This window comes from Microcaecilia unicolor, chromosome 7 (genome assembly GCF_901765095.1).
Source record: "Microcaecilia unicolor chromosome 7, aMicUni1.1, whole genome shotgun sequence".
Classification (NCBI taxonomy): Eukaryota; Metazoa; Chordata; class Amphibia; order Gymnophiona; family Siphonopidae; genus Microcaecilia; species Microcaecilia unicolor.
In genome coordinates, this window is record NC_044037.1 from 250682230 (window position 1) to 250707990 (window position 25761).

A 25761-nucleotide genomic window follows, 5' to 3' on the forward strand; every position below is an offset into this window, starting at 1 on the left:
GAGGAAGAGCAAGCAAGGGGATACAAGCTGCAGACAGAAGAAGAGCTAAAAGAGGAAAGTAGATATGTGGGACTGAGAAAAGAGTAGCCAAGGGTAAATGGGGAGGGAGGATCATGGTAGAGAGAACAGACATGAAGGTGAGAAAAGGGTAAGTGGAAGACTAGAATAAAGTGAAATGAAAGAAATTGTAGAGAAACCAGATAAATATATATGAAAGAGAAATAATGATTACATGGGAGGAAGACTGGAAGAGAATCCTTAAAAGAAGGAACTTGAGGACAGAGAGAAACCCAAGATCAAGTAGAGACAGAGGACAGAAGTTTAAACTAAAGACTCAAAAGTTGGAAAATTGTTTACATTTTTAGTAAAGGTTTATGTGCCAGATGGGTAACCAGCTGGGTTGGATTAAGGCAATAGCTATATTTTTGCCCTTCTTCTCCAAGCTTGGAAAATTCGTATGTTATTTTATTGGAAGGACATGGGGGAGCAGGAAGGAATTGTACCAGTATTTGATTCCATAGTCTGAAAAATATCTTTCAAGTTGCTTCTCTTCAGCAGCTCTGAAATGCGGAGACCTAAGTTTGAGTCTCAAATTGAATGGGGAAATAGAGTCCTCTCTCAGTCATTCCCTTGTTACATCTTATGGGAGACACTGGTGTTGGACTAAGCATGACAGCAGCAGGAAGAGGTTACAGGAGAGATAGGTGGAGTTTGGAAGGGGATAAGTTGTTCACTGTCCTCCAGCTATATATGTTTCTTGGTTTGGTTTCCCTCTTGGCTCAGCTACTAAACCCTGGCTTTCCATTCTCAGTCCTAGCACAGTTCTGCTACAGGCTAGCTTTTGGGGTATGTGGCTGTGCAGGGCACCATGAATGAGGGGTATTTCTATAGTGATGTGTCGCCTCCATATGCTATCACATCACGTAGGCCAGAGAAAGACTGGAATGGGGGATAATGTTGCTGAGCAGAGAATGGAGGGAAAAAAGGGGGTGTTTGGTGAAAGGAGAGAGTAAGAGGGATGTTGTGCTGGAGTCACCACTAATAAAGGTGCCAAAGCTGTTAGCACCAAATGAAATGCCAATTTCCGTGTTTTTGCAGAAGGCACTTATCAGTGCTAACTCGGCTCTTCAAGCTAACTACTTACTCTGTAACCACTAGATCTTTAGCAGGTGGGCTGGCACACAGTGGGTTGATAGAATGCACACCTTTGGTTCAATTATGTCCTGCTCCTGTGATCTTTGAGATTTTCTGTCTAAGGGCAGGAAGCAAAATATGCAAATGTGTCCCTAGGGGCTGATTGCTGATCTTCCAAGGTTTGTGCATGCAGATGGTGGAGCAGCTCATAGGGCCTTTCTGGATGTGGAACTACTATTATATTTCAGTCTGTGAGTTCTAGATATGAATGATGTCTGGGGCTCTAGGAAGGGGGAGTAAGAATATGATCCTTGCCTGGAAGGGTAGGGATAGAAATTTTTAAATGTATGATGAATCTTCTTAGGAGGTATGAGGCATGGGTGGGTCTAGCCTGCAGGGGAGGGGCACTGACCAAGGTAGAGTGAAAAGGAACCTAATGGGGGGATGAATTAGTAGGGGGTAAGGCAGGTCAGGTCAACAGGAAGTAGAGAGCAGAGAAGTATAGAATGAGGGCGTAGAGTAGGTAGATACAGAAGGGGACATTAAGTGGAGGAGTGGCCTAGTGGTTAGAGCACTGGTATAGCAATCTAGAGGTGGCCAGTTCAAATCCCACTGCTGCTCCTTGTGATCTTGGGCAAGTCACTTAACCCTCCATTGCCTCAGGTACAAACTTAGATTGTGAGCCCTCCTGGGACAGAGAAATATCCAGTGTACCTGAATGTAACTCACCTTGAGCTACTACTGAAAAAGGTGTGAGCAAAATCTAAATAAATAAATAAATGCAATACCAAACATCATGAAAACAATGCACGACCTAACAAACTTCCGGAAATCATTAAAAACCAACTTGTTCAAAAAGGCATACCATAACGATCCAACTTAAACATCCTGAACCCTGCAACACAAACCTATACCAGAACTGGACAAAACTTAACTCTTCCCCCCTGTTTTCCTAATTTACTATGTCACTCATGAACTCTAACGCAATACCACTCTGTATTTCTCACACCGGAATTGGCGATCACCATCATGGTACTATGTAAGCCACATAGAGCCTGCAAATAGGTGGGAAAATGTGGGATACAAATGCAACAAACAAACATTCAGAAACAAAAGCCAAAATGCAGTGAGAGAAAGAAGTGAGGGAAAAACAAAAGAAGATGAGAGAAGGAAGAAGACATTAAGGTGGGAAGGAACTGAGAAAGAAGTGGGGATAGTCTGAGAGAAAAAAAAAAGCATTTAGTGTGCACATTGAGTACAGAATAGGGACTATTGAGGACTGGCTAGGAGGCAGAGAATATGGGTTGTATAGATGGGCCTGGGTGTACTGGAAAGGCATAGCATGAGTGTGGTGTAGATGGGCTGGGAGTAGGATGGTAAAATGTGGCGATGGGTTGGGGAAGAAGAGAGACTGGTGGGACTTGCACTGCTACCTCTTTTTACTCACAAGTCCTCCCTGTGTGTGCACCACCTGCTGTGCTGTTGCCTGACCAGTTGTGTTCATAACCCACCATTCTTTAATTTCCTTTATATGGACTTTGTAATTTATGCCAAGTTGATCACCCCCAATCTTACGGTTTCAAATTTTACAAGACATTATCTGGAAGGTGCTGCTTTGCACAGTTCAAACTTACTGAGAACTGAAGTGCACAGTGCAGACTGTAAGAGGACTGTTAGCTTTATTTTTGCATTACCAAAGAAATAACATTGGGAGTTATGAAATCAGACTGTTAAGAGGACTGTTGGCTTTATTTTTGCATTACCAAAGAAATAACATTGGGAGTTATGAAATCTGGACACTAGAATGAAGTTTCTAAGAGCCATGGCGACTTGGTGCACAAGATTTGTCAAACCCAATGTCAGTCCAATGAAAATATCTTTATTTTTATTGACCTGTGTTTTTTCAAGCACAAGCAGGATAGCAAGCCCTCATGTATAGGTCATCTAATTCAAGACAGCCTGAATGATCTTGATAAAGGTCATTGGAGGGAGTCAGGTTATTTGAAGGATGCATGTGTATAGGGAAGTGCTTTACAGTGCTCACTCCTCTTCCTTCTATTTTCTCCTGCTTTTTCACTTCTACTTCCTCTCCTTCTTACACTCACACCCTTTGCCTGTCCTTAGTTTTTCAGCCAGTTTTTCTTCACTATAGCAGTGACAGCTGCACTTCCCTCTGCTATGTAGGCAACCTGGGTATCTCTTCCTCTTTGATGGAGTTTGAGACCCCCGTGGCATGCTCAACTTATTTTTCACTGTTGTGGCTGCTTGGCTGCTTCTTTTTGTGCTGTAGTGCTTGGTATGCTGTTAGCACACTCTGTTCATCTTTTCCACTGTTGCTTGCCACTGCCTTCTCAAACATCTCTTACTTTTTTTTTTTTAATGCATAGGTTTGTGCATGGACAAATGTGCCTAAAAATGGTTTTTGCCAACAAAAACATACATTTCTCTAAACCTTGTAGGTAAGGATTTCCATAAGTGAGGACTTACCCTGCTTGTTATTGGAGAAAGTGAAGTTGCTTATATGTAGCAGATGTTCTTCAAGGACAGCAGAATACAAGTCCTCATGTACCAGCCTTATGGCTATAAACAAAAATTAAGGTGGATCTGCATGATAGTGCCAGCACAGATAACCCACACACATGTGCAGTACACTACTCTAGAAATTCCTTGAGCTTTAGAGAGCATTACAGTACCTCTCGATATCTTGGCTCCTTCATATCACCCATATGTGAGTAGTTGTATCTTGTTGCTCTTAGAACACCTGCTTGCTGATGACATGTGTAATAAACCTTTATTATCTCAGCTGGTTTGCACTGTACTAGGCCAATAGTTATAGATAATTCTTTGTAATTTTATATTCTGTTTATTTCTGTAGAGTATAAGTCACAGGTGTTATGACTTTGGTGCCTTTTTCTTAAGGCATGCACTGGTATCTCCCATTAAGATTGCTCTTTTGATTCAAGCTAGTCTTGTTATGATCATGTTTGCCCTAACGTTGCCCTACTTGCCAGCAGGTATTTGCATAGAAAGACTAGTTTCCATTGTAGTATTGATAGATGTTTGAAGTAGAGTATAACTGAGCTCTACAATAATCCTATTTACCTTTCCTGTTCTGTTATAGCATGAGTGTCAGCATCATCATTCAAAGAATAAGAAGCATTCTAAAAAGTCTAAAAAACACCACAGGAAACGTTCTCGTTCTCGCTCGGTAAGACTTTGCAGACAATTTCATCCAAACATTGCTAAGCAGTTTGCTTTTCACTAATGTGAGTTTTATTTGTTTTTATATTGCAACATGGAGCTTTCAGACTGATTTTTACGTTTTTCCCTTCTAGGGCTCAGATACAGAGGAGGAGGATGACCATTCTAAAAAGAAAAGACAACGATCAGAATCACGATCTGGCTCTGAACACTCCTCTACTGAAGAGTCTGGTGAGGTGCCTTTTTAATTTTTTCCTTTTGAACTTTTCATAACAGAACCATTGACCATAGTGTTTCTAATGGTTATTTATCATGTTTTAATCCATTTATTTTACTTCTTCTTTCATTAGAGAGAAGCTATAAGAAGTCCAAAAAGCACAAGAAAAAAAACAAAAAGAGGAGGCACAAGTCTGTAAGTACAGTTCAATCCTGATTGTGCAAATCTTCCAAGATTGGTATATGCTGACAACAAAGTATACAGAAAGAGGGCTAACTGCATATTTTCAATATAAAATCATAAAAATGATGGTTTTGTAGAATATCTATCTTGAAGATCCAGTGCAGATACTGAGATGCCAGTTAAGGTGCCAAATGCTTGCACTTCTCTGTGAGCTGAATTGTTAACATGAAATATTTTTTATTATTGTGATTGCATCAGATAGGAATCAAATGTTGATCAAGTGGAATCCAGTTGAACCTTGATACCATGAAAGCAGTCCTGTGCTAATGTGTAACTTTCAATGATGACAACAGTTTTAAAAAGACAAAAGGAATAAAAATGGTATCTATCTTATCATTTCTGTGTGCTTCTTGTCTTCATTTTTCTACTGGAAGAAATAAGGGTTGACAGACAAGTAGTAGGTTACACCTCTTTAGTGGATTAATTTAATGCCTCACCTACCACAAGTTTGTCAACCCTTATTTCTTTGTATCTAAGTGGGCTAACACAGCAGCCACAATGCCACCTTCTACTTGATATGTCTGATTTGTTGTTATCATTGAAAAATGTAGATTAGCACAGGATTACATATGTGGATTCTTTTTTACTCAATGTGTGATAGCTTTGTAATGTATTTATATTATGATTGATAATTTTTTTTACCCAGCAGTTCTCTCCTGCTGCTTTTCAGTGGAAATCACTTGGAACAAAGATGAGATCCAGTACCATGAGCATCCTTTCAAACTGCTAGGGTTTTGTGTTCTGTTTAAATTCTCCCCCTTACCCCACTCCCCCAATCACCACCAAAACAAAAATCGATTGAGTCATTGTAGTGATCACCCTGGGACCAGGGTTTTGCAGCCTGGCTTCCTTCAAATGTTTTGTTGTTATCAACTTTATTATTTATGGATTTGGCTCCTGCCTTCATTTATAGTGCAAAGTGAGTTGCATTCAGGTATAGTAGGTTTCCTTAGCATCTGCAGCAGATAAATCCAGAGACATGTATGTTGTGACCATCTACCAGCAGGTGGAGATAGAGAGCACTGAACTGAACTCTGTCCTGTAGGATGGTATGCTTTCTTGTTAGTTTCTATCTCCAGCTGGCGATGGATGGTTGTACACAAGCTCGTGGTTTCATTTGCACTACAGCTCCTGTTCTGGGTGTCCCAATTTCATAGAGCTTGGGGGTGCCTAGGCTGAGCGATGCTGGCTTTAGGGGGTACAGGTGCCAGGTCTCCCCCCCCCCCCCCCCCCAACTTGTATCCTGACACTTTCCGCATTCTCCTTCCCCACAGAACATTAAAAAAAAAGAGGAAGAGGCACTTGAAGCAGATTTTTCTGCTAGTGTGACTAATTTTAAAGGGTTGTTTCTCCTTGCAAATAGCAGTAACTTGGACAGAGAAGTGTTTGGCAGCTTTATTTCTATAAATGGTTGGGTGTTCCTTTAAATTTTATTTCCTATTTGGGACACTTGCGGATCCACTTCCTTTTTCTCTCGTGGCTGCTGAGACAGTTAAACAGTGCTCCTACTTGCCTCAGCCCTCTGTGGCCATGTCTTCTCAGAATTCACTGCCTTCTACATCTGCAGGTACTATGTCTGAGTTTTTCTGCTTCTGTGCCTCTGGAGCCATCTTCTCCAGAGTTTGTTCTTCTCCTGCGTTCTCATCACCATTCAAAGTCTCCAGTTAAGCTCTGCTGGATCTCTTTAAGCTTCTCAGCTTCTACAAGTAGATTATTCAACAACAAGTTGTTGATTGGAGACTATCTCTGAGGTGGAATATTTAGCTCCTCTTTCCATAGCATCCTATCAGATCAGTCCATACCAATGGGATTGGGTCCATCTACCAGCAAATGGAGATAGAATGAAAATAGTTCTCAAGTGATTTGCCTCTTAAAGGTATTATGCCACATGGAATGTTCAGTATTTCTGTCTCCCAAGCGAATGGGTGATGGGCTAACAGCCCTGCTCCTGACCTGGTTTCTCTTGGGAGTCCCACTCCTGGAGGAAGACTGAACTCCCTGTGGGCAGGGCCAGATGCCTCACCAGCTGAAATCCAGTGGATCTACATGGAAGAGTGACAGCACCAAGAGGAACGAGTAGAGCAACGGCAGCAGTGCAAGAGGAACGAGAAGACCAACAGCAGCTTGAATTCCAACTGCACAAAATGGAGATGGAAATGGCCTGTATCCAAGGCTCCAGCCCATCCTCTTCTCCAAAGCCAGAGGCTGAATCCACCACCTGGATTGGCCCCAACTTGTTTGCACAGTTTGATGATACCCAAGGTTACATTGATGAATATCTAAGTGCCTTTGAAAAAATTTGCCATCTCAATGAGATTCCCAGGAAAGACTGGGTGTGTTATCGTGGAAGAAAGCTCACTGGTAGCACTCGAGGCATTCAAAAAACTGTCCATGGAGACATGCTCTCAGTTTGAGGAGGTGCGCAAGACTTTGTTGAACCGTTCATTACCCCTGAGACATATATAGGCATATTTTCAAAGCACTTAGCCTTCCAAAGTTCCATAGAAACCTATGGAACTTTGGAAGGCTAAGTGCTTTGAAAATATGCCTCATAGACTACAATTTTGGACTTTGTAAAAGGGGGCAGATGATACCCACAGCATGTTTTTGCTCCAACAAAGATACCAGCACTATCAGTGGCTCAGTGGAGTCAAGGTTAACACCCTAGAGGATTGCCGAAACCTGATGATCTTAGAGCAGTTTCAACAGCACTGTCGACCAGAGGTAAGGGAGCATGTCCAATATCACCAGCTCTGTACTCCTGAGAAGGAGGCTAAGTTAGCTGATACTTTGTAGCTAAGTTAGCTGATACTTTGTAGCTAACCATCCCTGGTTGGCAAAGAGCCAATCCATATTTATTTATTTATTTATTGCATTTGTATCCCACATTTTCCCACCTCTTTGCAGGCTCAATGTGGCTTACAATACATCATGAATAGTGGAAATATACTAGAAAATAGACATTTAGTTTTACAGAAGGATCTTGGGCAACATGATAATGATGAAACATGATAGTAGTATAACAGCAGATATTGTAAAACAGTTCTGAATATATGTGGAGGAGTTGTGTATGTTCACATTTGGTTGATCTTTGTGGTATGCCTTGTTAGAGATGGGTCTTCAGCAGTCTGCGGAAGTTCATTAGTTCGGCAGTCGTTTTTAAGTTGCACGGTAATGCGTTCCATAACTGTGTGCTCAAGTAAGTAAAGTTTGACGTGTGCATTAGTTTGTATTTTAGACCTTTGCAGTTGGGGAAGTGCAGATCAAGGAATGTGCGGGATGATCTTTTGGCATTCCTGGGTGGTAGGTCTATCAATAGCGCTCTAGAAATGTTAAGTAGTAGTAGTATCAGATCTGACATGTAGGCTGGTACGTCTCCGTGAATGATTTTGTGGACTAGGGAGCATATTTTGTACGTGATTCGTTCTTTGAGTGGGGAGCCAATGTAGTTTTTCTTGTAGAGGTTTAGCACTTTCATATTTTGTTTTGCCGAATATGAGTCTAGCTGCAGTGTTCTGGGCTGTTTGAAGTTTCTTGATTATTTGCTCTTTACAGCCGGCGTAGAGCGCGTTGCAGTAGTCTAGGTGACTGAGCACCATTGATTGTACCAGATTACGGAAAACAGTCCTTGGGAAGAATGGTCTTACTCTTTTTAATTTCCACATTGAATGGAACATCTTCTTGGTTGTGTTTTTCACGTGGCTGTCTAGTGTTAGGTGTCGATCGATGGTAACTCCAAGAATTTTTAGGGTGTCCGAAATTGGAAGGTTCAGATTTGGTGTGTTGATGGCGGTGAATTTGTTCTTATGTTGAGAGGATAGTATTAGGCATTGGGTTTTTTCTGCTTTAAGTTTCAGCCGAAATGCATCCGCCCATGAATGCATGATCTGGAGACATTGGTTGATGTCATTGGAAATTTCCTTTAGATCTTGTTTAAATGGGATGTAGATCGTTACGTCGTCTGCGTATATGTATGGGTTGAGGTTTTGGTTTGATAATAGTTTGGCTAAGGGTAGCATCATTAGGTTGAATAGAGTCGGCGAGAGGGGGGATCCCTGTGGGACTCCGCATTCAGGCTGAAGTAATTGAGTTAGATGTCACTTGGTATGATCGTGTGGTTAGGAATCCCTTGAACCAATTGAGAACGTTACCTCCAATTCCGAAGTACTCAAGGATATGTAGTAGTATTCCGTGGTCAATCATGTCGAAAGCGCTTGACATGTCAAATTGTACAAGTAGTATGTTCTTTCCAGTTGCAATCGTTTGAATTTGGTCATGAGAGTAACTAGTACTGTTTCAGTACTGTGGTTAGACCGAAATCCTGACTGGGAGTCGTGGAGTATTGAGTATTTATTTAAGTAGTTTGTGAGTTATTTGGTCACTAACCCTTCCGTTAGTTTGGTTATTAAGGGAATGGATGCTACTGGCCTATAGTTGGTTAGTTCACTGGCTCTTTTCTTTGCGTCTTTAGGTATGGGGGTGAGTAGAATGTTTCCTTTCTCCTTCGGGGAAGAGTCCATTTTGTAACATGTAATTCAAGTGTTTCGTAATGTCTGTTATAAATTGTTGAGGAGCAGATGTCATAAGGTTGTTTGGGCATATGTCTAGTTTGCAATGAGAATTGGCATATTTTTTGAGCGTTTGGGAGATGATATCCTCTGACAGTGTCTCGAAGTTGGTCCAGGTTCTGTCTGCTGGGTAAATGCCAGGGACTCGGTCTAGACAGTCAAGGAGTTCATCATATTCAATGGTACTGACAGGTATCTTATGTCACAGTTGTACGATTTTCTCGTTGAAGTTTCTCGTTGTAAGCTCCTTTGAGCAGGGACTGTCCTTCTTTGTTAATTGTACAGCGCTGCGCAACCCTGGTAGCGCTTTAGAAATGTTAAATAGTAGTAGTAGTAATTGTCTGCTCCCGGTGTGTCTTTGCTGTTGGTTGTGACTGGTGTAGTATCTAGTAGTTTATTCACAAGTTGGAAATGTTTATGTGTGTCCTTGTAGTTTGGTCCAATTACAGTTTTGTAATATAATCTTTTAGTCTGTCTTATGGTATATTTGTATTTTCTTTGGAGTTGTTTCCAGGTGTTAAGTGTAGGGTCGTCTTTCTTTTTATTCCATGCGCGTTCTAACCTTCTAACTTGTGTTTTGAGTTTTTTCAGCTCTTCATTGAACCATGCTATGAATTCTTTCTATGTGAGGTTCTAGTTTGGATTGGAGCAATGTTGTCTAATATGGATCTGCATCTGTCGTCCCATTCTAAGAGGAATTGGATTGTATCTGCTTTTATTGTCCATTCGTTATAGTAGATCTGTTGCCAGAATATTACCAGGTCTATTTTTCCTCTCGTGGTATAGGTTTTTCGGTCTTGTTTATTCGGTGAGTCTTTCGTTCGCCATTGGAGGGAGATGTTTGCTTTATAGTGGTCGGACCATAGTGCGGGTTTCCATTTTGTGTCTGTTAGTATAAGGTTTGTGTCGGGATCAAATTTGTGTATAACAATGTCTAGTGTGTGTCCTTTGATTTGAGTTGGCTGCGTGTTTGTCCTATGAAGATCCCATAGTTGTAGGAATTCTTCGCATTCTTGGGTGCTTGTGGAGTTAAGATCTTCAAGGTGTAGGTTGATATCTCTTATTATGATAAGATTTGAGGTGGAGACACAGGTGTGTGTTCGAGGTAAAGTCCATGAAGTGTGTTTGGGAGTCTTGCCAGTTGCCTGGTGGTCTGTAGAGCAAGACTGCGTTAAGGTGTTCCTGCAAGTTAGGGTGATTAATTCTTACTGAGGCGATTTCAAGTTGTGGTAAAATGGATTTGGCTATGGCTGTGATGGTGAACTCGCATTTGTATATTATGGCTATTCCTCCTCCTCCTTTTTCCGTTTCTTGTCCAGTGGGTAATTTTGTATCCTGGTGGACATAGATCTAAGATTATGGAGTCTTTGAGGTCATGAATCCAGGTTTCAGTGATGAATAGGAGGTCAAGATTCTGTGGTGATCCAATCTGTTATAATCTCTGTTTTATTTACTACTGATCTGGCGTTTACGTATCCCATTTGGATTGGTCGATAAGGTTCAGTTTGGGACATGGTAGTGTTAATTTTTACTATTATATTTTCTTGGTATCTGGTTCTGTTGTGTCCTTTCTTCCCTTTCTGTTGGTTATTTCTGAATGTGTTTGTTTTTCCTTTTAGTTGGTTATTTTTTGGACTGGTGAGCTGTAATTGGGTTGTCCATAGGGTTTGTGTGCTGTGGGTAGATTGTTGTTTATATTGGGAGTAGTCCATGCGTAGTAGATTAGGGGGAGGAAGTAGATTATCATGAGCAATTTGTTGATATTCATGTTGACTGTTTTTGGTAATGGTTGGTAATGCCTTGTGGTGTTAGTGAATGAAATTTTGTGTGAACATCAAGCAGTATCAACATTAAGCATGTATAAGCATATATTAGCAGTTTTGTGTGAACATTACACAGTATCAATATTAAACATATATAAGCATATATTAAGCAATTTTGTGTGAACATCAAGCAGTATCAACATTAAGCAATGCCAACTTCGAGCAGTATGGACAATTAAGCACTAAGTAAATGTAGTATCAAGCATATATAAGCATATATTAAGCAGTTTTGTGTGAACATCAAGCAGTATCAGCATTTAGCGTATATTAAGCAACTTTGTGTGAACATCAAGCAGTATCAACATTAAGCAATGTCAACTTCGAGCAGTATGGGCAATTAAGCATTAAGTAAATGTAGTATCAAGCAGTATCAAATGAGTATAAATCATTGTATTGTTGTGTGAAAAGAGTTTTTCAAGGAGAGTCTATACTTGCAGGTGTATACTTGCAGTTTGTTTTATTCAGTATTGCGTGCCATGTGTCTTCGTCGGTGTATGTGATCGTGGGGGTTCGTGTGTTTGGGCGGTGGTGGTTTGGTGTCAAAGTCGGGTGTCTACAACAGCTGGGATCTAAGGGCAGTCAGAGCCCTAAGTGAGATATTCCTGCAATCTTGGAGACTGTCGGCAAACGTTCCAATTTTGCACAAAAACCTAAGGCACGAGAGTATCCTTGTTACCGGTGCACAGGACATTTCAAAGCAGATTGCCCCAAGCATGCACTGAGGAGCATTCTAGTTTCTGCCCTGAAGCTGGCAGCTTTCGTGGGCAGTTCTAGTTCCAAGCAAGAAAGCAGATGTGTTTCTGCAACACTATCGCTCCCCAGTAATTGAGAATCGGACCCAGGTAACTGAGCTCATGGACACTGGGTCTAGCATGACTTTATTATGACTAGAGCTGGTGCTGGAATCAGTAGCTTTATTTTCAGTAGAAGCAGAGAAAGTTACCACTACGTTGTTAAAAATATTTTCCCGGGTAGGTTATCCACAAGAAATACTCTCTGATCAAGGGGTACAGTTTGTCTGAGCTGATCCAAAATCTTTGGACACACTGGAGTAAAATCTGTCTGTACCACACGTCACCCTAAGACTAATGGGTTGGTGGAGAGATTTAATGGGACATTAAAGCATATGTTAAAGAATTTTGTGGAGTCAGGGGACTGGGAAAGGTACTTGCCCTGCCTATTGTTTGCAAATAGATAAGTACCCCAGGAGTGTACCGGATTCTCTCCTTTCAAGCTGCTATTTGGTCGGAGGGTGAGAGGGCTCTTTGACCTAATAAGTGAACATTGGGAAAGGAAGATTAACACCTCTGATACCCGTGTAATTGAATATGTGGTCAATATGCGGCAGAGATTAAAAGACTTTGTGGGCTTTGTTAGAGATGACTTACAGGCAGCCCAGACTAAGCAAAAGACACCTGATTGTAAAGCCTGAAACAGTTTTATGAGGGCCAGCAGGTACTTGTTTTAATTCCAGTATGTCAGATTAAATTTCAGGGTAACTGAGCGGGACCTTACAAGGTTGTGTGGTGCCTAAATGACACAAACTATGTTATATCTATGGAATTTCAAGACAGAAAGCAGCGTACATAAGTATTGCCACACTGGGACAGACCAAAGGTCCATCAAGCCCAGCATCCTGTTTCCAACAGTGGCCAATCCAGGTCACACATACCTGGCAAGATCCCAAAAAAGCTGAATACATTTTATGCTGCTTATCCCAGAAATAAGCAGTGGATTTTCCCTAAGTCAATTTGATAATGGTCTATGGACTTTACCTTTAGGAATCAGTCCAGACCCATTTTAAACTCCACTAATCTAACCGCCTTTACCACATTCTCTGGCAACGAATTCTAAAGTTTAATTACACATTGAGTGAAGAAAAAGTTTCTCCGATTCAGACAGTTCTGTGTATTGGCTTCCTGATCTTATTAAATATATACGTCTAGAAGCCTGAACTACATAAAGAAAATTATGATAAGATTCTAGTTTTGAAAATATTTCCGTTCCAATTCAGCTGGATTTGGATTACTTTGTAACTTTTTCAGTATAATGAATCTGTGTTTATAATTTCAAACTCAAGGTGCTTGTACAGGGCCTGCTAAGTTATACTGGCAGCCTTACAGTCAGTGGGTAGCCAGAAATACGTTTTTGGTGGCTCCTGAGTTTAACTTGAGTGGGCCAACGCAGCACAAATGTCATCACCTTGAGGTCTCTTGACAATTGTCTGTGCTGCTGCCACTCACTGATTGTTTAGGTCTGACTCCAAAGTGGAGGGACTTTGCCCACCCAGGCTCATTCATGGCTCTACCCCTGCTTACAGAGTTTCATAAGTTTAGAGTGGAGGAGTGGCCTAGTGGTTAGAGCACTGGTCTAGCAATCCAGAGGTGGCTGGCTCAAATCCCACTGCTGCTCCTTGTGATCTTGGGCAAGTCACTTAACCCTCCATTGCCTCAGGTACAAACTTAAATTGTGAGCCCTCCTGGGACAGAGAAATATCCAGTGTATCTGAATGTAACTCACCTTGAGCTACTACTGAAAAAGGTGTGTGCATAATCTAATTAAATAAATACATTTACTACTTTGTAGCTTCTTCGCATGCCCCCTAGTCCTAGTATTTTTGGAAAGAGTTAACGAATTATTCACGTCTACCCATTCCACTTCACTCATTTTATAGACCTCTATCATATCTCCCCTCAGCCTTCTCTTCTCCAAGCTGAAGAGCCCTAGACACTTCAGACTTTTCTCATAGAGAAGTCGTCCCATCCCCTTTATCATTTTCGTTGCCCTTCTCTGTACCTTTTCTAATTCCACTATATCTTTTTTGAGATGCGGCGACCAAAATTGAACACAATATTTAAGGTGCAGTCGCACCATGGACCGATAGAAAGGCATTATGACAACCTCACTTTTGTTTTCCATTCCTTTCCTAATAATACCTAACATTTTATTTGTTTTCTGAGCCGCTGCAGCACACTAAGCAGACAATGACAATATCAACAACAATGACGCCGAGATCCCTTTCTTGGTCGGTGATTCCTAACGTGGAACCTTGCAGTTTGTGTTCTCCAGTCCATGGGTGGGACCCAACCAGACCCCCTGGGAAATAACTGGCAGGTGAGAATTCGTCCAGAGGCAAGCGGGACCCATCCAGAGGATAGGCACAAGTGGGCCTGGGTAGTGCTGGGTAAGACCCTCCAGATGGCCACAAGATTAATCTCAGGTGGGCGCTAGGGGTTAGCACTAAGGCGTTACGTGACAGCTGCGTCTGTTTCTACTAAAGATGCTTAACACGGTTAAGGGCTACTATAAAGATCTTCTAGTCCAGTATGAGGAATTGAGAACAGTGCCATTACCCCTGCACAAAGAGAACCCATTCATCCGGAGATATAATAGTGTCTCTACTGTCCACATCTAATTTCAGACTGCAAAAAGAGCACTTTCTACCATTTCCTCCACTGCATTTTGTCTCTTTTTAAATATGAACTGGATGATTACCCAGATTCTGATCTCACTGAGCTGGAATCTTCAACATTTTAACAGAAATTCTCTCCCAACTCTTATTTGAGATGTCTTCAACACAAAGAGGTGCAATTTGTGTAAGAGCAGGAAGCAGAACCTCGATCAAATATGCGACCTCTTGAAATTTACAAAAGTATCAAAGATCACAGTAGCCATTCCAGTACAAGGCATCTTAAATGAGCAACATTTGTGGAAAATCTCACTTACAATTCAGCCTGTATATTTAAAAAAAAAAAAAAAAAGGTGGACAACAGGTACAACCAACACCTAAATTTAATAAGGTCCAGCTTTCTTGTCCTCGGGTAGTAGTCAGATTTCAATGATGGAGACAAAAAAGTGCAGATCATTTTCTAACATACCACCTGGTAAAGATTCAAACTTGTTGGACAATTTATAATAACAGGTATTTCAGGGTGCAATGTTGTATGCATGGATTGCAACTAGTTAACTCTACATGGTTCAACATATGCACACAATTTTTCCAATTTGTAGTCTGAACTTGCAGAAATTCTTGTGAAACCAGTTGAGTGTGGAAAGTATCTTATGCATACAGCATAAGATTGTATTCAACACCTGTTTGAGAATCTAGTGTAAGCTTGTACCATTTCTGTCAGACTTGCATAGCTGCATGCTTTGTGCTTCTGTGAAGATGTTCATAATAGGTAAGCCGATGCACCTTGCACCAGTGATTCCCTTTTTGGAAGTAAGATTCAGGAGACTGTAAACACCATCAAGAATTATTATTCTACATTACTACACCTCTCCGCATTAGCTCCACCATCTGTATTGTCTGTATAATAAGCCGTTATTGCAGAAACGTTTACTATTGCAAGATCATTTTTATTCCTGTTTCCAGACAGCCTACAGCAAGCCCAGCTTTATCTTTTGTCAGATCCTAGCAGCAAGAAAGAGAGCAACCAGGCTACAGATGTGCAGTAGAAGCTGTTGTCTTCTTTTTGACTGTCTTGTCGTACCACAACCAGTTAGCATATACATCCTGGCCTACCTCTAGGGGTTGCATGGAAGAAAAGGAGCTACCATCCCAGATTTCTCACTTCCACCAGAAAGACCCCTACAAGGGTTTCAACTATCTTGAACCCATGCCAGCCTGTTACTGGAAGAAGTTATACCCCACATTCAGTCAAATGCAATTATTCCACCTCAGGAAAGCAATTGGGACTTCTATTCCAGATACTTCCTAATTTAAAGAAGCTAGGAAAATTGCAGCCTGTTTAAGTCCATAGGGATCTCAGCTTCTTCCTATAGAAAGAAAAGTTCTAATCAGCATTCTTCCCTTCACCCTTTTGCACTCGATGAAAGGAGAATGGCTGTACTCTAGATGTCAAGGATGCCAATACACACATTACAGTCCATCTCAACTGCAGAAAATATTTGATTCCTTCCAGACACTGGCCATTGCCAATAGATTTCTCCTCTTTGTTTTGGCCTACAGGCTTTTAATTATATGCCTCATAAATTTTTAATAATCCTGATTACTGGCTTCTGCCCGCTTCCTTGAACCTTTGTTTCCCTTAGAAACAAAACAATAGATGTCCTTGAAGGCCTGGTTTTTCTTATCAACTTAGACAAGTAAACACTTTAACTTATAAACAAGTTTCATTCCTAGGAGCTATTCTGGACGTGGATCAAATGGAAAGCTTTTTGTTTTTTTCCCCACAAGACAGAAGCCTGAAACATGCATTATGTCAAGAAGGTTTGGTGGCCCTCAGCGGTCATGGGCAGAACCTATTTACAGATGTTAAGTCATATGACTGCTGCAGACCATGTTGTATATATTTTCAAATCCTGGTGGAATCCATGTGCCCTGCCCCTGCCACAATTAATCTATTGTCTTCACTTTGGGCCATATTACATTGGTGGATTTCACCTCTTAACTTGAAAAGAGGTGTCCACTCTGCTCCACTAGACTATTCCGGCCTTGTAATAGACATTTCTGACATCAGTTGGAGCTCTTGGCTTATGAAGGGCACCTGGTCACAAGCCAAGTGAATTCTCCACCTTAATCATCTGGCGCTCAGGGTGATATTTTACTCCTGCCAAGTGTTTGTACCTCATCTTTGGGTTCAGTCAGTTTTAATACAGATAGCCATGTTTAGTATCTTCAGAGATACGAGTTCTCTTTGTATATGTCTGGAAGCAACACAGGTTTTTGACATTGCAATTTCTCATTACATACAAATTCAGTCCACTTAATATCTCTGGCAATCAGAACCAGATAGCAGAGAAGCTTTGCACAGGTCTTCAGACTCATGAATGTTCTCTGAACCATCAAACCTTTACAGGACATTTTTCAGGCCTGGAGCACTTCTCAAATAGACCTGTTTGCCAGCACCAAAAATGCAAAGCTTCCTCTCTGTTATTCCATGTTTGTGAACAGGATGTTCCTGGAAAACAAACAAATTATTTACAGTACTAAGTAGCCCTGAGCTTTGGACTGACTCATTCGCTTATGTATTTGATTCAATCCTACTTGTCAGTGGAAAAGCAAAGTCTCTCGGGTTTTCCATAGATAGCAGGATTAATGAGCCACACAATGCCTTCCCTTTCCCAAGAGCTACATTCCTTCTTGAGCTATAAAACTGAGACTAGGGAGACCTCTACATATATGAAGAGCCATCCATGCTCAGCACTGTGCACTTAGTTCTGTGGGGGCAGTTTCTCCAAGTGGGTTAGTTTTGTACAGTGACAGGAATGAACCTCACTCCTAAGCCCAGGGTATGTGGAGTATGATCTCAGTCTCTCAAATTTAGTGGTAATGCTTGCTGTAAACCTTGCATTGTGCCAAAGATAGCTTCCCTGAGGGCAGTTTCTCCAAATGGATTTTTATTCATGTACCATGATAGTAATGAACCTCACTCCTAAGCCAAGGTATGTGGAGTATGATCTGAGGGAGCTGTTATGTCCTGGCACTTTGTGATGACATGTACTATCATTGATTGGCAGGGTGGGATATAAGTATTTTTGTTAAATTACTCACTTGTGTGCCTGAAGAATTTTGCAATGTAAGAAAAATACCTGTTTCAAGGCTTGTCATGGTACCTTCTCCTTTACAGTGTATTTATCATTTTTCCCTTGTATGCATGTATATATGATCTTTAACATGACAAACGCTATACTATATTTTCATAGTAAACTTTACTATATTTATTTGAATTTTCTCAAGGCAGATTACATTATGGTACAGAGGTGCAAAAAGAAAAAAAGCAGGTGTTGTATTAAACGAACATTCTAGGATGCTATCCAGTATTATTCTTTATTTATGGCTCTCTATGATGAACTATTTGTCTAAACTTGGTACCAGATTTCTGTGTACCATTTCTGTGATTGTACAGCAAAGTTCAAGAGAGCCTATCACTTTTGGAAATTCTGATATGAATAACGCAATCCCATCTATGCAGAGATCCATGGTGAAGTTCTTAGGATTTGTTTCATTGAAACATGTCAGTACTGTAAGTAGGGTGGTGAATTCACTGTTCATAAAAGTAAGACAACTCTGAGTGTTATCACTTTTTACTAGAACTTCCTTTCCATTGAAAAAGGCCAATGAGACTATTTTGGACCTTGTAATGTAATATTTGTAAACTCATTCTTTTATTCTTCTGTCTGTTTTTGTGGCTGTAGGATTCTCCTGAATCAGATGGTGAACGAGAAAAAGACAAAAAGGAAAAAGAGAGAGAGAGAGAAAAGGATAAGGAAAATGAAAAGGAACGTGCTAAACAAAGATCAGATTCTAGACATAAATCTCCAAAAAAACGAACTGGAAAAGATTCTGTAAGTTTTTAGTGTAACTGTCAACGGGAAAGACTTTTCAGAAGGCAATGGTTTTACCCATTTTGTCAGATGGCTCACCCATCTAACATCCTTGACCATACCTCGCCACTAAAAAAAAAAATTGGCATGGGGACTATTTTAGCAATTATAAAGGTAGTGTCAATGATAAAACATATTAAAAGAAGTTTGGTATCTGGTGCCAGATTCTTTCTGGCCACGTCATATTGTTTCTTATTAAGAGGGGAGCAATGTTTTATGTAATAACGTAAATAAAGTAGTGTGGTTGCCTTGTAGGTCCACTTAGATACATAGAAATAAAGGTCAACAAACATGCTGTAGGTGACACCTTTTTTTATTGGAATAATTCGATTCATTTATGATTGTAGACTGCAAACTACAAAATACCATTAACCTTGGACTTAAAGCATATCTCTCCCCAGGCAGGCCACTTGCCCAAAAAATAAATGGCAAAGGAGAGCTCTCAGAGAGACATTCTAGTATTTTTAAATTCTTATTTTATAGAAGCCAGTGCTTTCATTATATATAGATCAGTGTATTAAAGGTAGAATTTTTATGTTCTCTAGACAGTAGGACTTTAGCCCCAACAGTTCTTAACCTTTTGCCATCTTGAGCCACAGCTGATAAATTCACTCGAACTACAAATCCACATCACATGCTCTCTTCCCCTGACACCTATTCAATCGCTCACTGGTCTCTTGCATTCTGGTTCAATAGCAGTAGAGACAGTCCAGGCTAGGGCACACAATTTATGCAGAACCTGCACCACAGTCTGTGAAATAGGAGTCAAAGATCTAAATATGTGTACCTAGAGGGAGACCAAGATATGATAGTTATGTTTTTGAGGTATACAAATGTCTAATGCGCAAGAAGTAAGACTTTTTCAATGGAAAGGAAGTTCTAGTAAAAAACCATTTGAGGGGTTGGTGGGGAGATGAAGGAAGGAGGCATGGGGTGGAGTAGTAGCATAAGGAAATATTTGTTCACAGAAGAATGGTGGACATGTGGTTTAAAGACCAAAACACTAACAAGAATTCAAGAGAACAGAAGACATCTTAAGTAACAGGATATGAGGATGAAGTGTGGGTTCAGATAGACTTTGTAGTATTGGAACAGGACTGGGCACATTAAATGACCACCTGATCCTGATTTGCTGTCAGTCTGTTTCTGTGTCAAAGGTAGATAGGTGGTTGAATAATCTTCTGTTTGCTACAGCTCCTCGTTGTTTTTTTGGATTGGGATGATGCAAGGATCAACTTAATGCACTCATGTAAGGGCAGCAGAATTGCTTTTGTTTTTTTTGTATTATGTAGTATATGTGAGATCACAGTTTGCCATCACTGCACCTTAACTGAGATCCTCTACTCCTGAGTTATAGTAAGGCAGGTATTGCTGGATCCATCTCATGCTACCTCATATATTCTTTTTCAATCTGTCACACCCCCAAAAGTTGAAGCTTTAATGCCATAGCCCAGACCTAACACTACAGTACTATTTATTACAGATTGGTGCTATGTTTGCTATACTTCTTGAAAAAAGGAAATAATAGTTAATCTGTCTTTTTCAAGTGATAAATGCACTTATGTGGAAATCACTCAAGGGGCTGTTAACCAAGAAAAAGATCAATCATTTTTAGACCTCTGATTTAGTAGCATGGTTGCCATGTTAGTACACTGTGATACACAGACATAAATGCAGGCTGTGACCAGCATTTATTGCACTACCTTAATGCATCTGTGATGAGCTTTGGAGTACTGTGTTTCCTTCATCAAATCATTGCATAACTTCTGGGGGTTTAGCTGATGATACCATCCTACCACAATGAGCATTTCTACTCTCCTTCAATTGAGACCTCAACAAGATGCATTTTCTTAATGTTCCCTTGGTGCAAACCATGTGCTAATGAAGATTTCTGAGGTTATGGCATTATTCTGGGATATTAGTGAGACCCTCGCATATCCCTTTTCTTTGTATCATTTGGAAACATCAGGCTTGAGGTTTAAGGAAGTGATTAATCTGGCCTATAGAGACTGTTCTGTAGCTAGGACCTGGAGGAGATGTTTACCTTATTAGAGGGTGTACTATCAGTGAAAAACAAGGGGGACAATCCTCACTGAGTAATGGCAGCTAATGTTCCACATAGATAATTATAAGTGAAAAGGGAACAAAAGATCTTGCGAAGTTGGGGAAAAAATAACTTCAACTTAAGCAAAAAAACGGGAAAAGAAGGGAACGGAGGCATCAGATTTATATCAATGGCCAGGCTATTGGGTCTCCCATAGCGCACAGCTATCACAAATCCTTGAGCCTACTGTATAGCATTAATCACTTGCCAACCGAAACCTAACCCTCAAAATTCTTCAAAAGAAATTTTATTTTATTAATCAGCCTAAAAAATCATGAAGAAGTATTGTTAGAGGATGTAAGCAGGGCTGTCTGTATGCACCTAGTTGCAGCAGTTATCTGAAGGAATTGTTTGCCCAGGAACTCTTAACAGCAACAATTATCTTCAGGAAGTACAGCATCCGGCAGGTAGGACTCAGATATTCCTTTACTAGCTATAACCTTATGGCAGTCATCTCCTTCAGCTGGAGAGTGTCGGGCATTGAGTAAGGGATCCAACTTGTCCAGACTTCTATGATTTAAAATATTTAACAGCTATCACAGGAGCTTATTTTATTGTTTAAGTGGGATATCACGAGAGGAAAGAATGGTCTTCACAGGCAGTATGTATGCTTTGTGGTTGCAAATATGAAGGAGAGAGAGAGAGCACCAAATTGCATAAGCCAATTGAGTTTGTTTGATTTTTGTTGTAGGACCGACTTAAATTTCCATTTTTTTGGATATTATTTTGACTCAACTAGTGGATTTTATTTTTCTTTTTGTTTTGTGGTCCATGATTGATTTATTTTTGTTCTCCATTTTTCATTAAGAACTCTGAGCCTAGGTACTCCTAGCATAGAAAGAACTGTCTGCTACGTTGCTAAAGTTCTATCAGCTTGCACTTATTTTTACTTGTGTTTTTTATATGTACATCAAGTCAGAGTCAGTGTATTAAGAGGAAAATGCATGCTAGAGGACATTATGAACCTGTGCTTATATAGAACTTTCAGCTGGTTCAGTTGAGGCTGCTGGCACTGCTGCTGCCACCCAGCTCGTGATCAGATAAGTGTCCAGTGCCACTCTGGTTCTCTACCATTTGGATAGACGAGTATTTAAATTTGCATATTTAAGCTAACAGCAGCTTCCCTACTATTATCTGTTCTTGGTCTCTTAACCTTTTTCCTTTCGTTGCTAAGCCTGTATCTGTCCGAAGCGTATCTAAATTTTGTTACAGTGGTGGCCTCATCATTCCATTGTTAGCCTGTTCTAGGCCTTGTCACTGTTTTTTTTTCTCGTCTCCCCCGATCCAGTTGTCTGAAACATCTGGCCCTCCCTTTTGCTTATTGATGTGAGAGCTGCGATCTTGGCTGTGCCATATAGGTTACCTAGTGTTTTTGACAACCTAATAGAATCTTTCTTTGATTTGTAATTTAATACCATATCTGTTGGGCATGTTGAGATACAATTGTTACAACCATTCAACAGGCAACCTCCTGGCCAAAGAAAATCTTGGGCGCTCTGGCCTTGCAACTGACCTTAAGGGACAGCTAGGACTGATTCAGTATATATGCATCAGCACAGAAGTCAGTTTAAAGGGTTTGCCACTTTGAACTGGTCTTCAGGTCATTAGGTTTGGGCAGTGCAAGAGGTGTTCCACATAAAGACCTTGATGGAACTGAGAGGAATCTTCATTGTTTATCAGGAGCACAATGTGCAATGAAACTTAAGGACCAAATCCAGGATTGTTTGAGTGATGTATATGAACAGTTTTAACATCCCCTATCACTAGTATAAGTCCACCCATCTATATACAGTTTCTAGCCCCAACTTGTTCCACCTTGATTGATCTGATTTTTCGGTGTTTGGGATTTATGCAGAATGGTTATGTTGCATATTTTAAGTTTAATAATGCTTTGGAAGTGACTCAGCTAGGGAAGGACAATATGAAGAGGCCATTCTATAAATGGAGTGCCTATATTTAGGCACCCAGTATCTGGAGCCTATTCTATAAAGAAAAGTAGGCATCTACTTTTAGAGATTACTAGCCTAACAGGTAAAATATCTGCATACACAGAGCAGGTGTATACGGATTGCAGAAAAACGCATGCAAATGCAAATTATAGTATTCTATCACTTGCATGTATAACCATGCACTCTGCCCATGCTGCACTCACTGTGCCCCTATACACATCCTCCTTGAAACTTTTGTTGCATTTAGTCACTATTTTATAGAATAGCGTGCACCCAGAATATTGCCATGTGTGTAGATATTCTGGTCATATACATGCATTCTTGGTGCCTAAATGTTGCCACCACCTTTAATGTACTTCCCTGGAAATGTCTTACAAACTTTTTTTGCTGAAAATATGTTAATCTTATATGATAGTGTTTGTCAAAGCATGCAGCTGTCAAAGCATGCAGCTGCAGAAGAGAACCATTTGGTTCAAACTGCTGGAAGAAGTAATAGAGCAGGAATTGACAGGGTAAGAAACATTCCTGTTGAGCCAGATTTGTTTTTTTTCCCAAAAGCTTGTGAAAGGACTGTGGTATTCTGTGTCAACCACAGGTGGTCATTACATGGTTTATGAATACAGTAAGGAGTGTGGTTGTAGATGTAAGGATGTAGTGAAACCAGCCTTTCAAGAGCTGATAGGAAATAAAAACTGGTAAAAATGGTGCTCAGCTTTAGCAGAAAGGGAAATATCTGTTTTTACGCTGCATTTATTATAAATGATAATCCATTGTACTAGTGACATTTCTGCTGCAAAATGAATAATTTAGATTCCCTAGTTTAGTTCAGATATTTCTTTTTAAGTTTTTGAAAGTACTGTCTAGTTTATCACTGACACTGTCATTTCATTAAATTGGGGCACTATGTCGATCTATATTAGGGCCTAGCCCAATCCCCATTGTAAGCATCACACTTGTACCTGTAAAACAATATAATTTGAGTAACTGAGGCATAGACTGGGAAATGTTCTGTGTGATTATGAGAAAAAGTTATGTTGGAGTATATTAAAAAAAAAAAAAACCTGAAAAAGAGAATTCCTAGAAATAAGACTGAGGGAGCATTAAAACCAGTAATTAGGAAGTGTATGTAACTGGTTTTTTTCCAGTTCAAACTGTACCATCTACACATGTAAGCTTTTTGTGTTTCTCTATGGTACACTGCTTTTAGTAGATATGTATTTACACTGTTAATCCTTTATTATTCATAAATGTCAACTGGTTGTTCAAATACTGAATGACATTCTGCATAATGCACTTGATCCACCCTGAGTAAAGTTGCTTGAAGAATGATCTGAAAGTTGACACGTTTTTGTATGATTTTTGTTCGTCTTCATTTAACGTTGGAATTGTTTGCTTTTTTTTTTTAATCTTTCATCTGTATTCAGTTAGACAAAGAGCAACATGTTGTACAAAATATTTTCATGTTTTAATATATCTTCCTAAGTGCCATGTATGTCAATTATTAGGTACTAGGAGGAAGGCTGTGAAAGTTGTAGAACAATGTACATGCAATTTGTGCAAAAACTGGGCACTTCAGGACTGCTTTCCTCTTAATACTTAATTTTCCGTGGTAATTCCATGGGTTTATAACTCACTGTTGCCTGTGAATGAGCACTAACTGAGAATCTGTGAAGTGAAATTGAAAAAAACTGTTAGTGATTGGGGTTAAGGAAATGCTGTAATTCTGTACGCTTAAAAAAAAAAAACTGTAACCTTTGTTCTGAAATACTTGAACCTGTTAAAAATTTCGCTTGGCTACTTTTCAGTGTGCATGCTGTGCAAAGCAAGAACTAAAATAATGGATTCCACTAAATTAACTTGTATACTTTTTCACACAATGGAACATTATGTCCTTTTATTTCCATCTTGAATACATATTGCTGCCATAAACAGAGCACAATACACACAGGTGAGGACTTAAGATACCAGAAATAGTGGACTCTCGATCATACAGATATCTGGACCTATAATAGTCATTGGTTACATTTCTTTGCAGGGCAATTGGGATACATCAGGCAGTGAGCTGAGTGAAGGAGAATTAGAAAGCCGAAGAAGAACCCTTTTGGAGCAACTGGATGATGATCAATAAGAACATTAATTATACCAAATGTGTTTACAATAAAATTTAATTGAAAAACTGATTATTTTTGTTATTGTTTGGAAAACAGTTTCTAATATTAAGTTCCACTGAAACAAGCCTGGTTGTAACCTAAAAAAATAGCTGCTGTTGTAAACCTGGCAGCTGTTGTGAGGGCATTATATCAGCATCTGTTCTGAGATGTTAACATTAACATCAAATCCAACTGTAAATTTAATATGATTAAGTTGCCTTACGGACCTAGTACAGAATGTGCCACCACATTTGAAGTGATATGGTCATCTAAAAAATCAGTGTTGGTTAAAGTTCTTTAAAAACAAAATAAATAAAAAAAAGAAAACTATTAATGTTCATTCCTATTTTGTCCTTTGAGACATTATTTCTGTGATACCATTCTTTTCATTTTCTGATTGGAATATTTTTGTACATTTTTTTATCAGATTAAAACATTGCCTTCTTGCTTGTGTTAGTATTTATTTACAGTGGTCAATGTAGTTCAAGCAGAATAAGGGATTTTGGGACAGTTGTGCTATACTGTAGTTAAGAAGGTCAACCACATTGGCAAAATTGCATGATTCATTAATCATTTTGGACTTTAGGAATTGTTTTCAATATGCATTGCATATGGAAACAACAAATAAGAAATTGTGAGTTCTGTAATTTGAGAGAGAGATTTTGGTCAAAGGCAATGACATTAGGACCAAAAGACATTCTCCCAAACTTCAATAAATTTAAAACAATTTTTAGAAAGTATTTTTGAGTCTGTCAGCAATAACATTATTCAACCTGTTGCCAGTGCATGTGATGAAGGCTTGTTCTAGAAACAGTTGTCAGCCTGAGTGAGTTGGTATCTGAACTTCATACCTCTGTGAATGAACCTTGCTTATTAGACTGCCATGTTCTTCCACGTGCTCGAGATGAGATGCTGTGCTCAATGGTCCAGAATGAACCCACCTTGGGGGGAGGGCTTTTGTTCTTGGTATTAAAATTTAACAACAAAGCGCCCCCTAGGCCAGTTGCTCTCAATCCAGACCT

General features: G+C 39.9%; 1 protein-coding gene across 2 annotated transcripts in view; it reads left to right on the plus strand.

Annotated features, from left to right (window-relative positions):
- PRPF40A (pre-mRNA processing factor 40 homolog A) overlaps positions 1–25185 on the plus strand; it is a 202727-nt gene extending 177542 nt beyond the window's left edge. For both annotated transcript variants that reach the window (XM_030210472.1, XM_030210473.1), the window contains exons 23-27: positions 4256–4342; positions 4470–4566; positions 4686–4747; positions 18348–18497; positions 24625–25185. In XM_030210472.1, the coding sequence (XP_030066332.1) occupies positions 4256–4342; positions 4470–4566; positions 4686–4747; positions 18348–18497; positions 24625–24717 (489 nt within the window). In that variant the 3' untranslated portion in view covers positions 24718–25185. The remainder of the gene's footprint in view (positions 1–4255; positions 4343–4469; positions 4567–4685; positions 4748–18347; positions 18498–24624) is intronic.
- Positions 25186–25761: the final 576 nt, after the last annotated feature.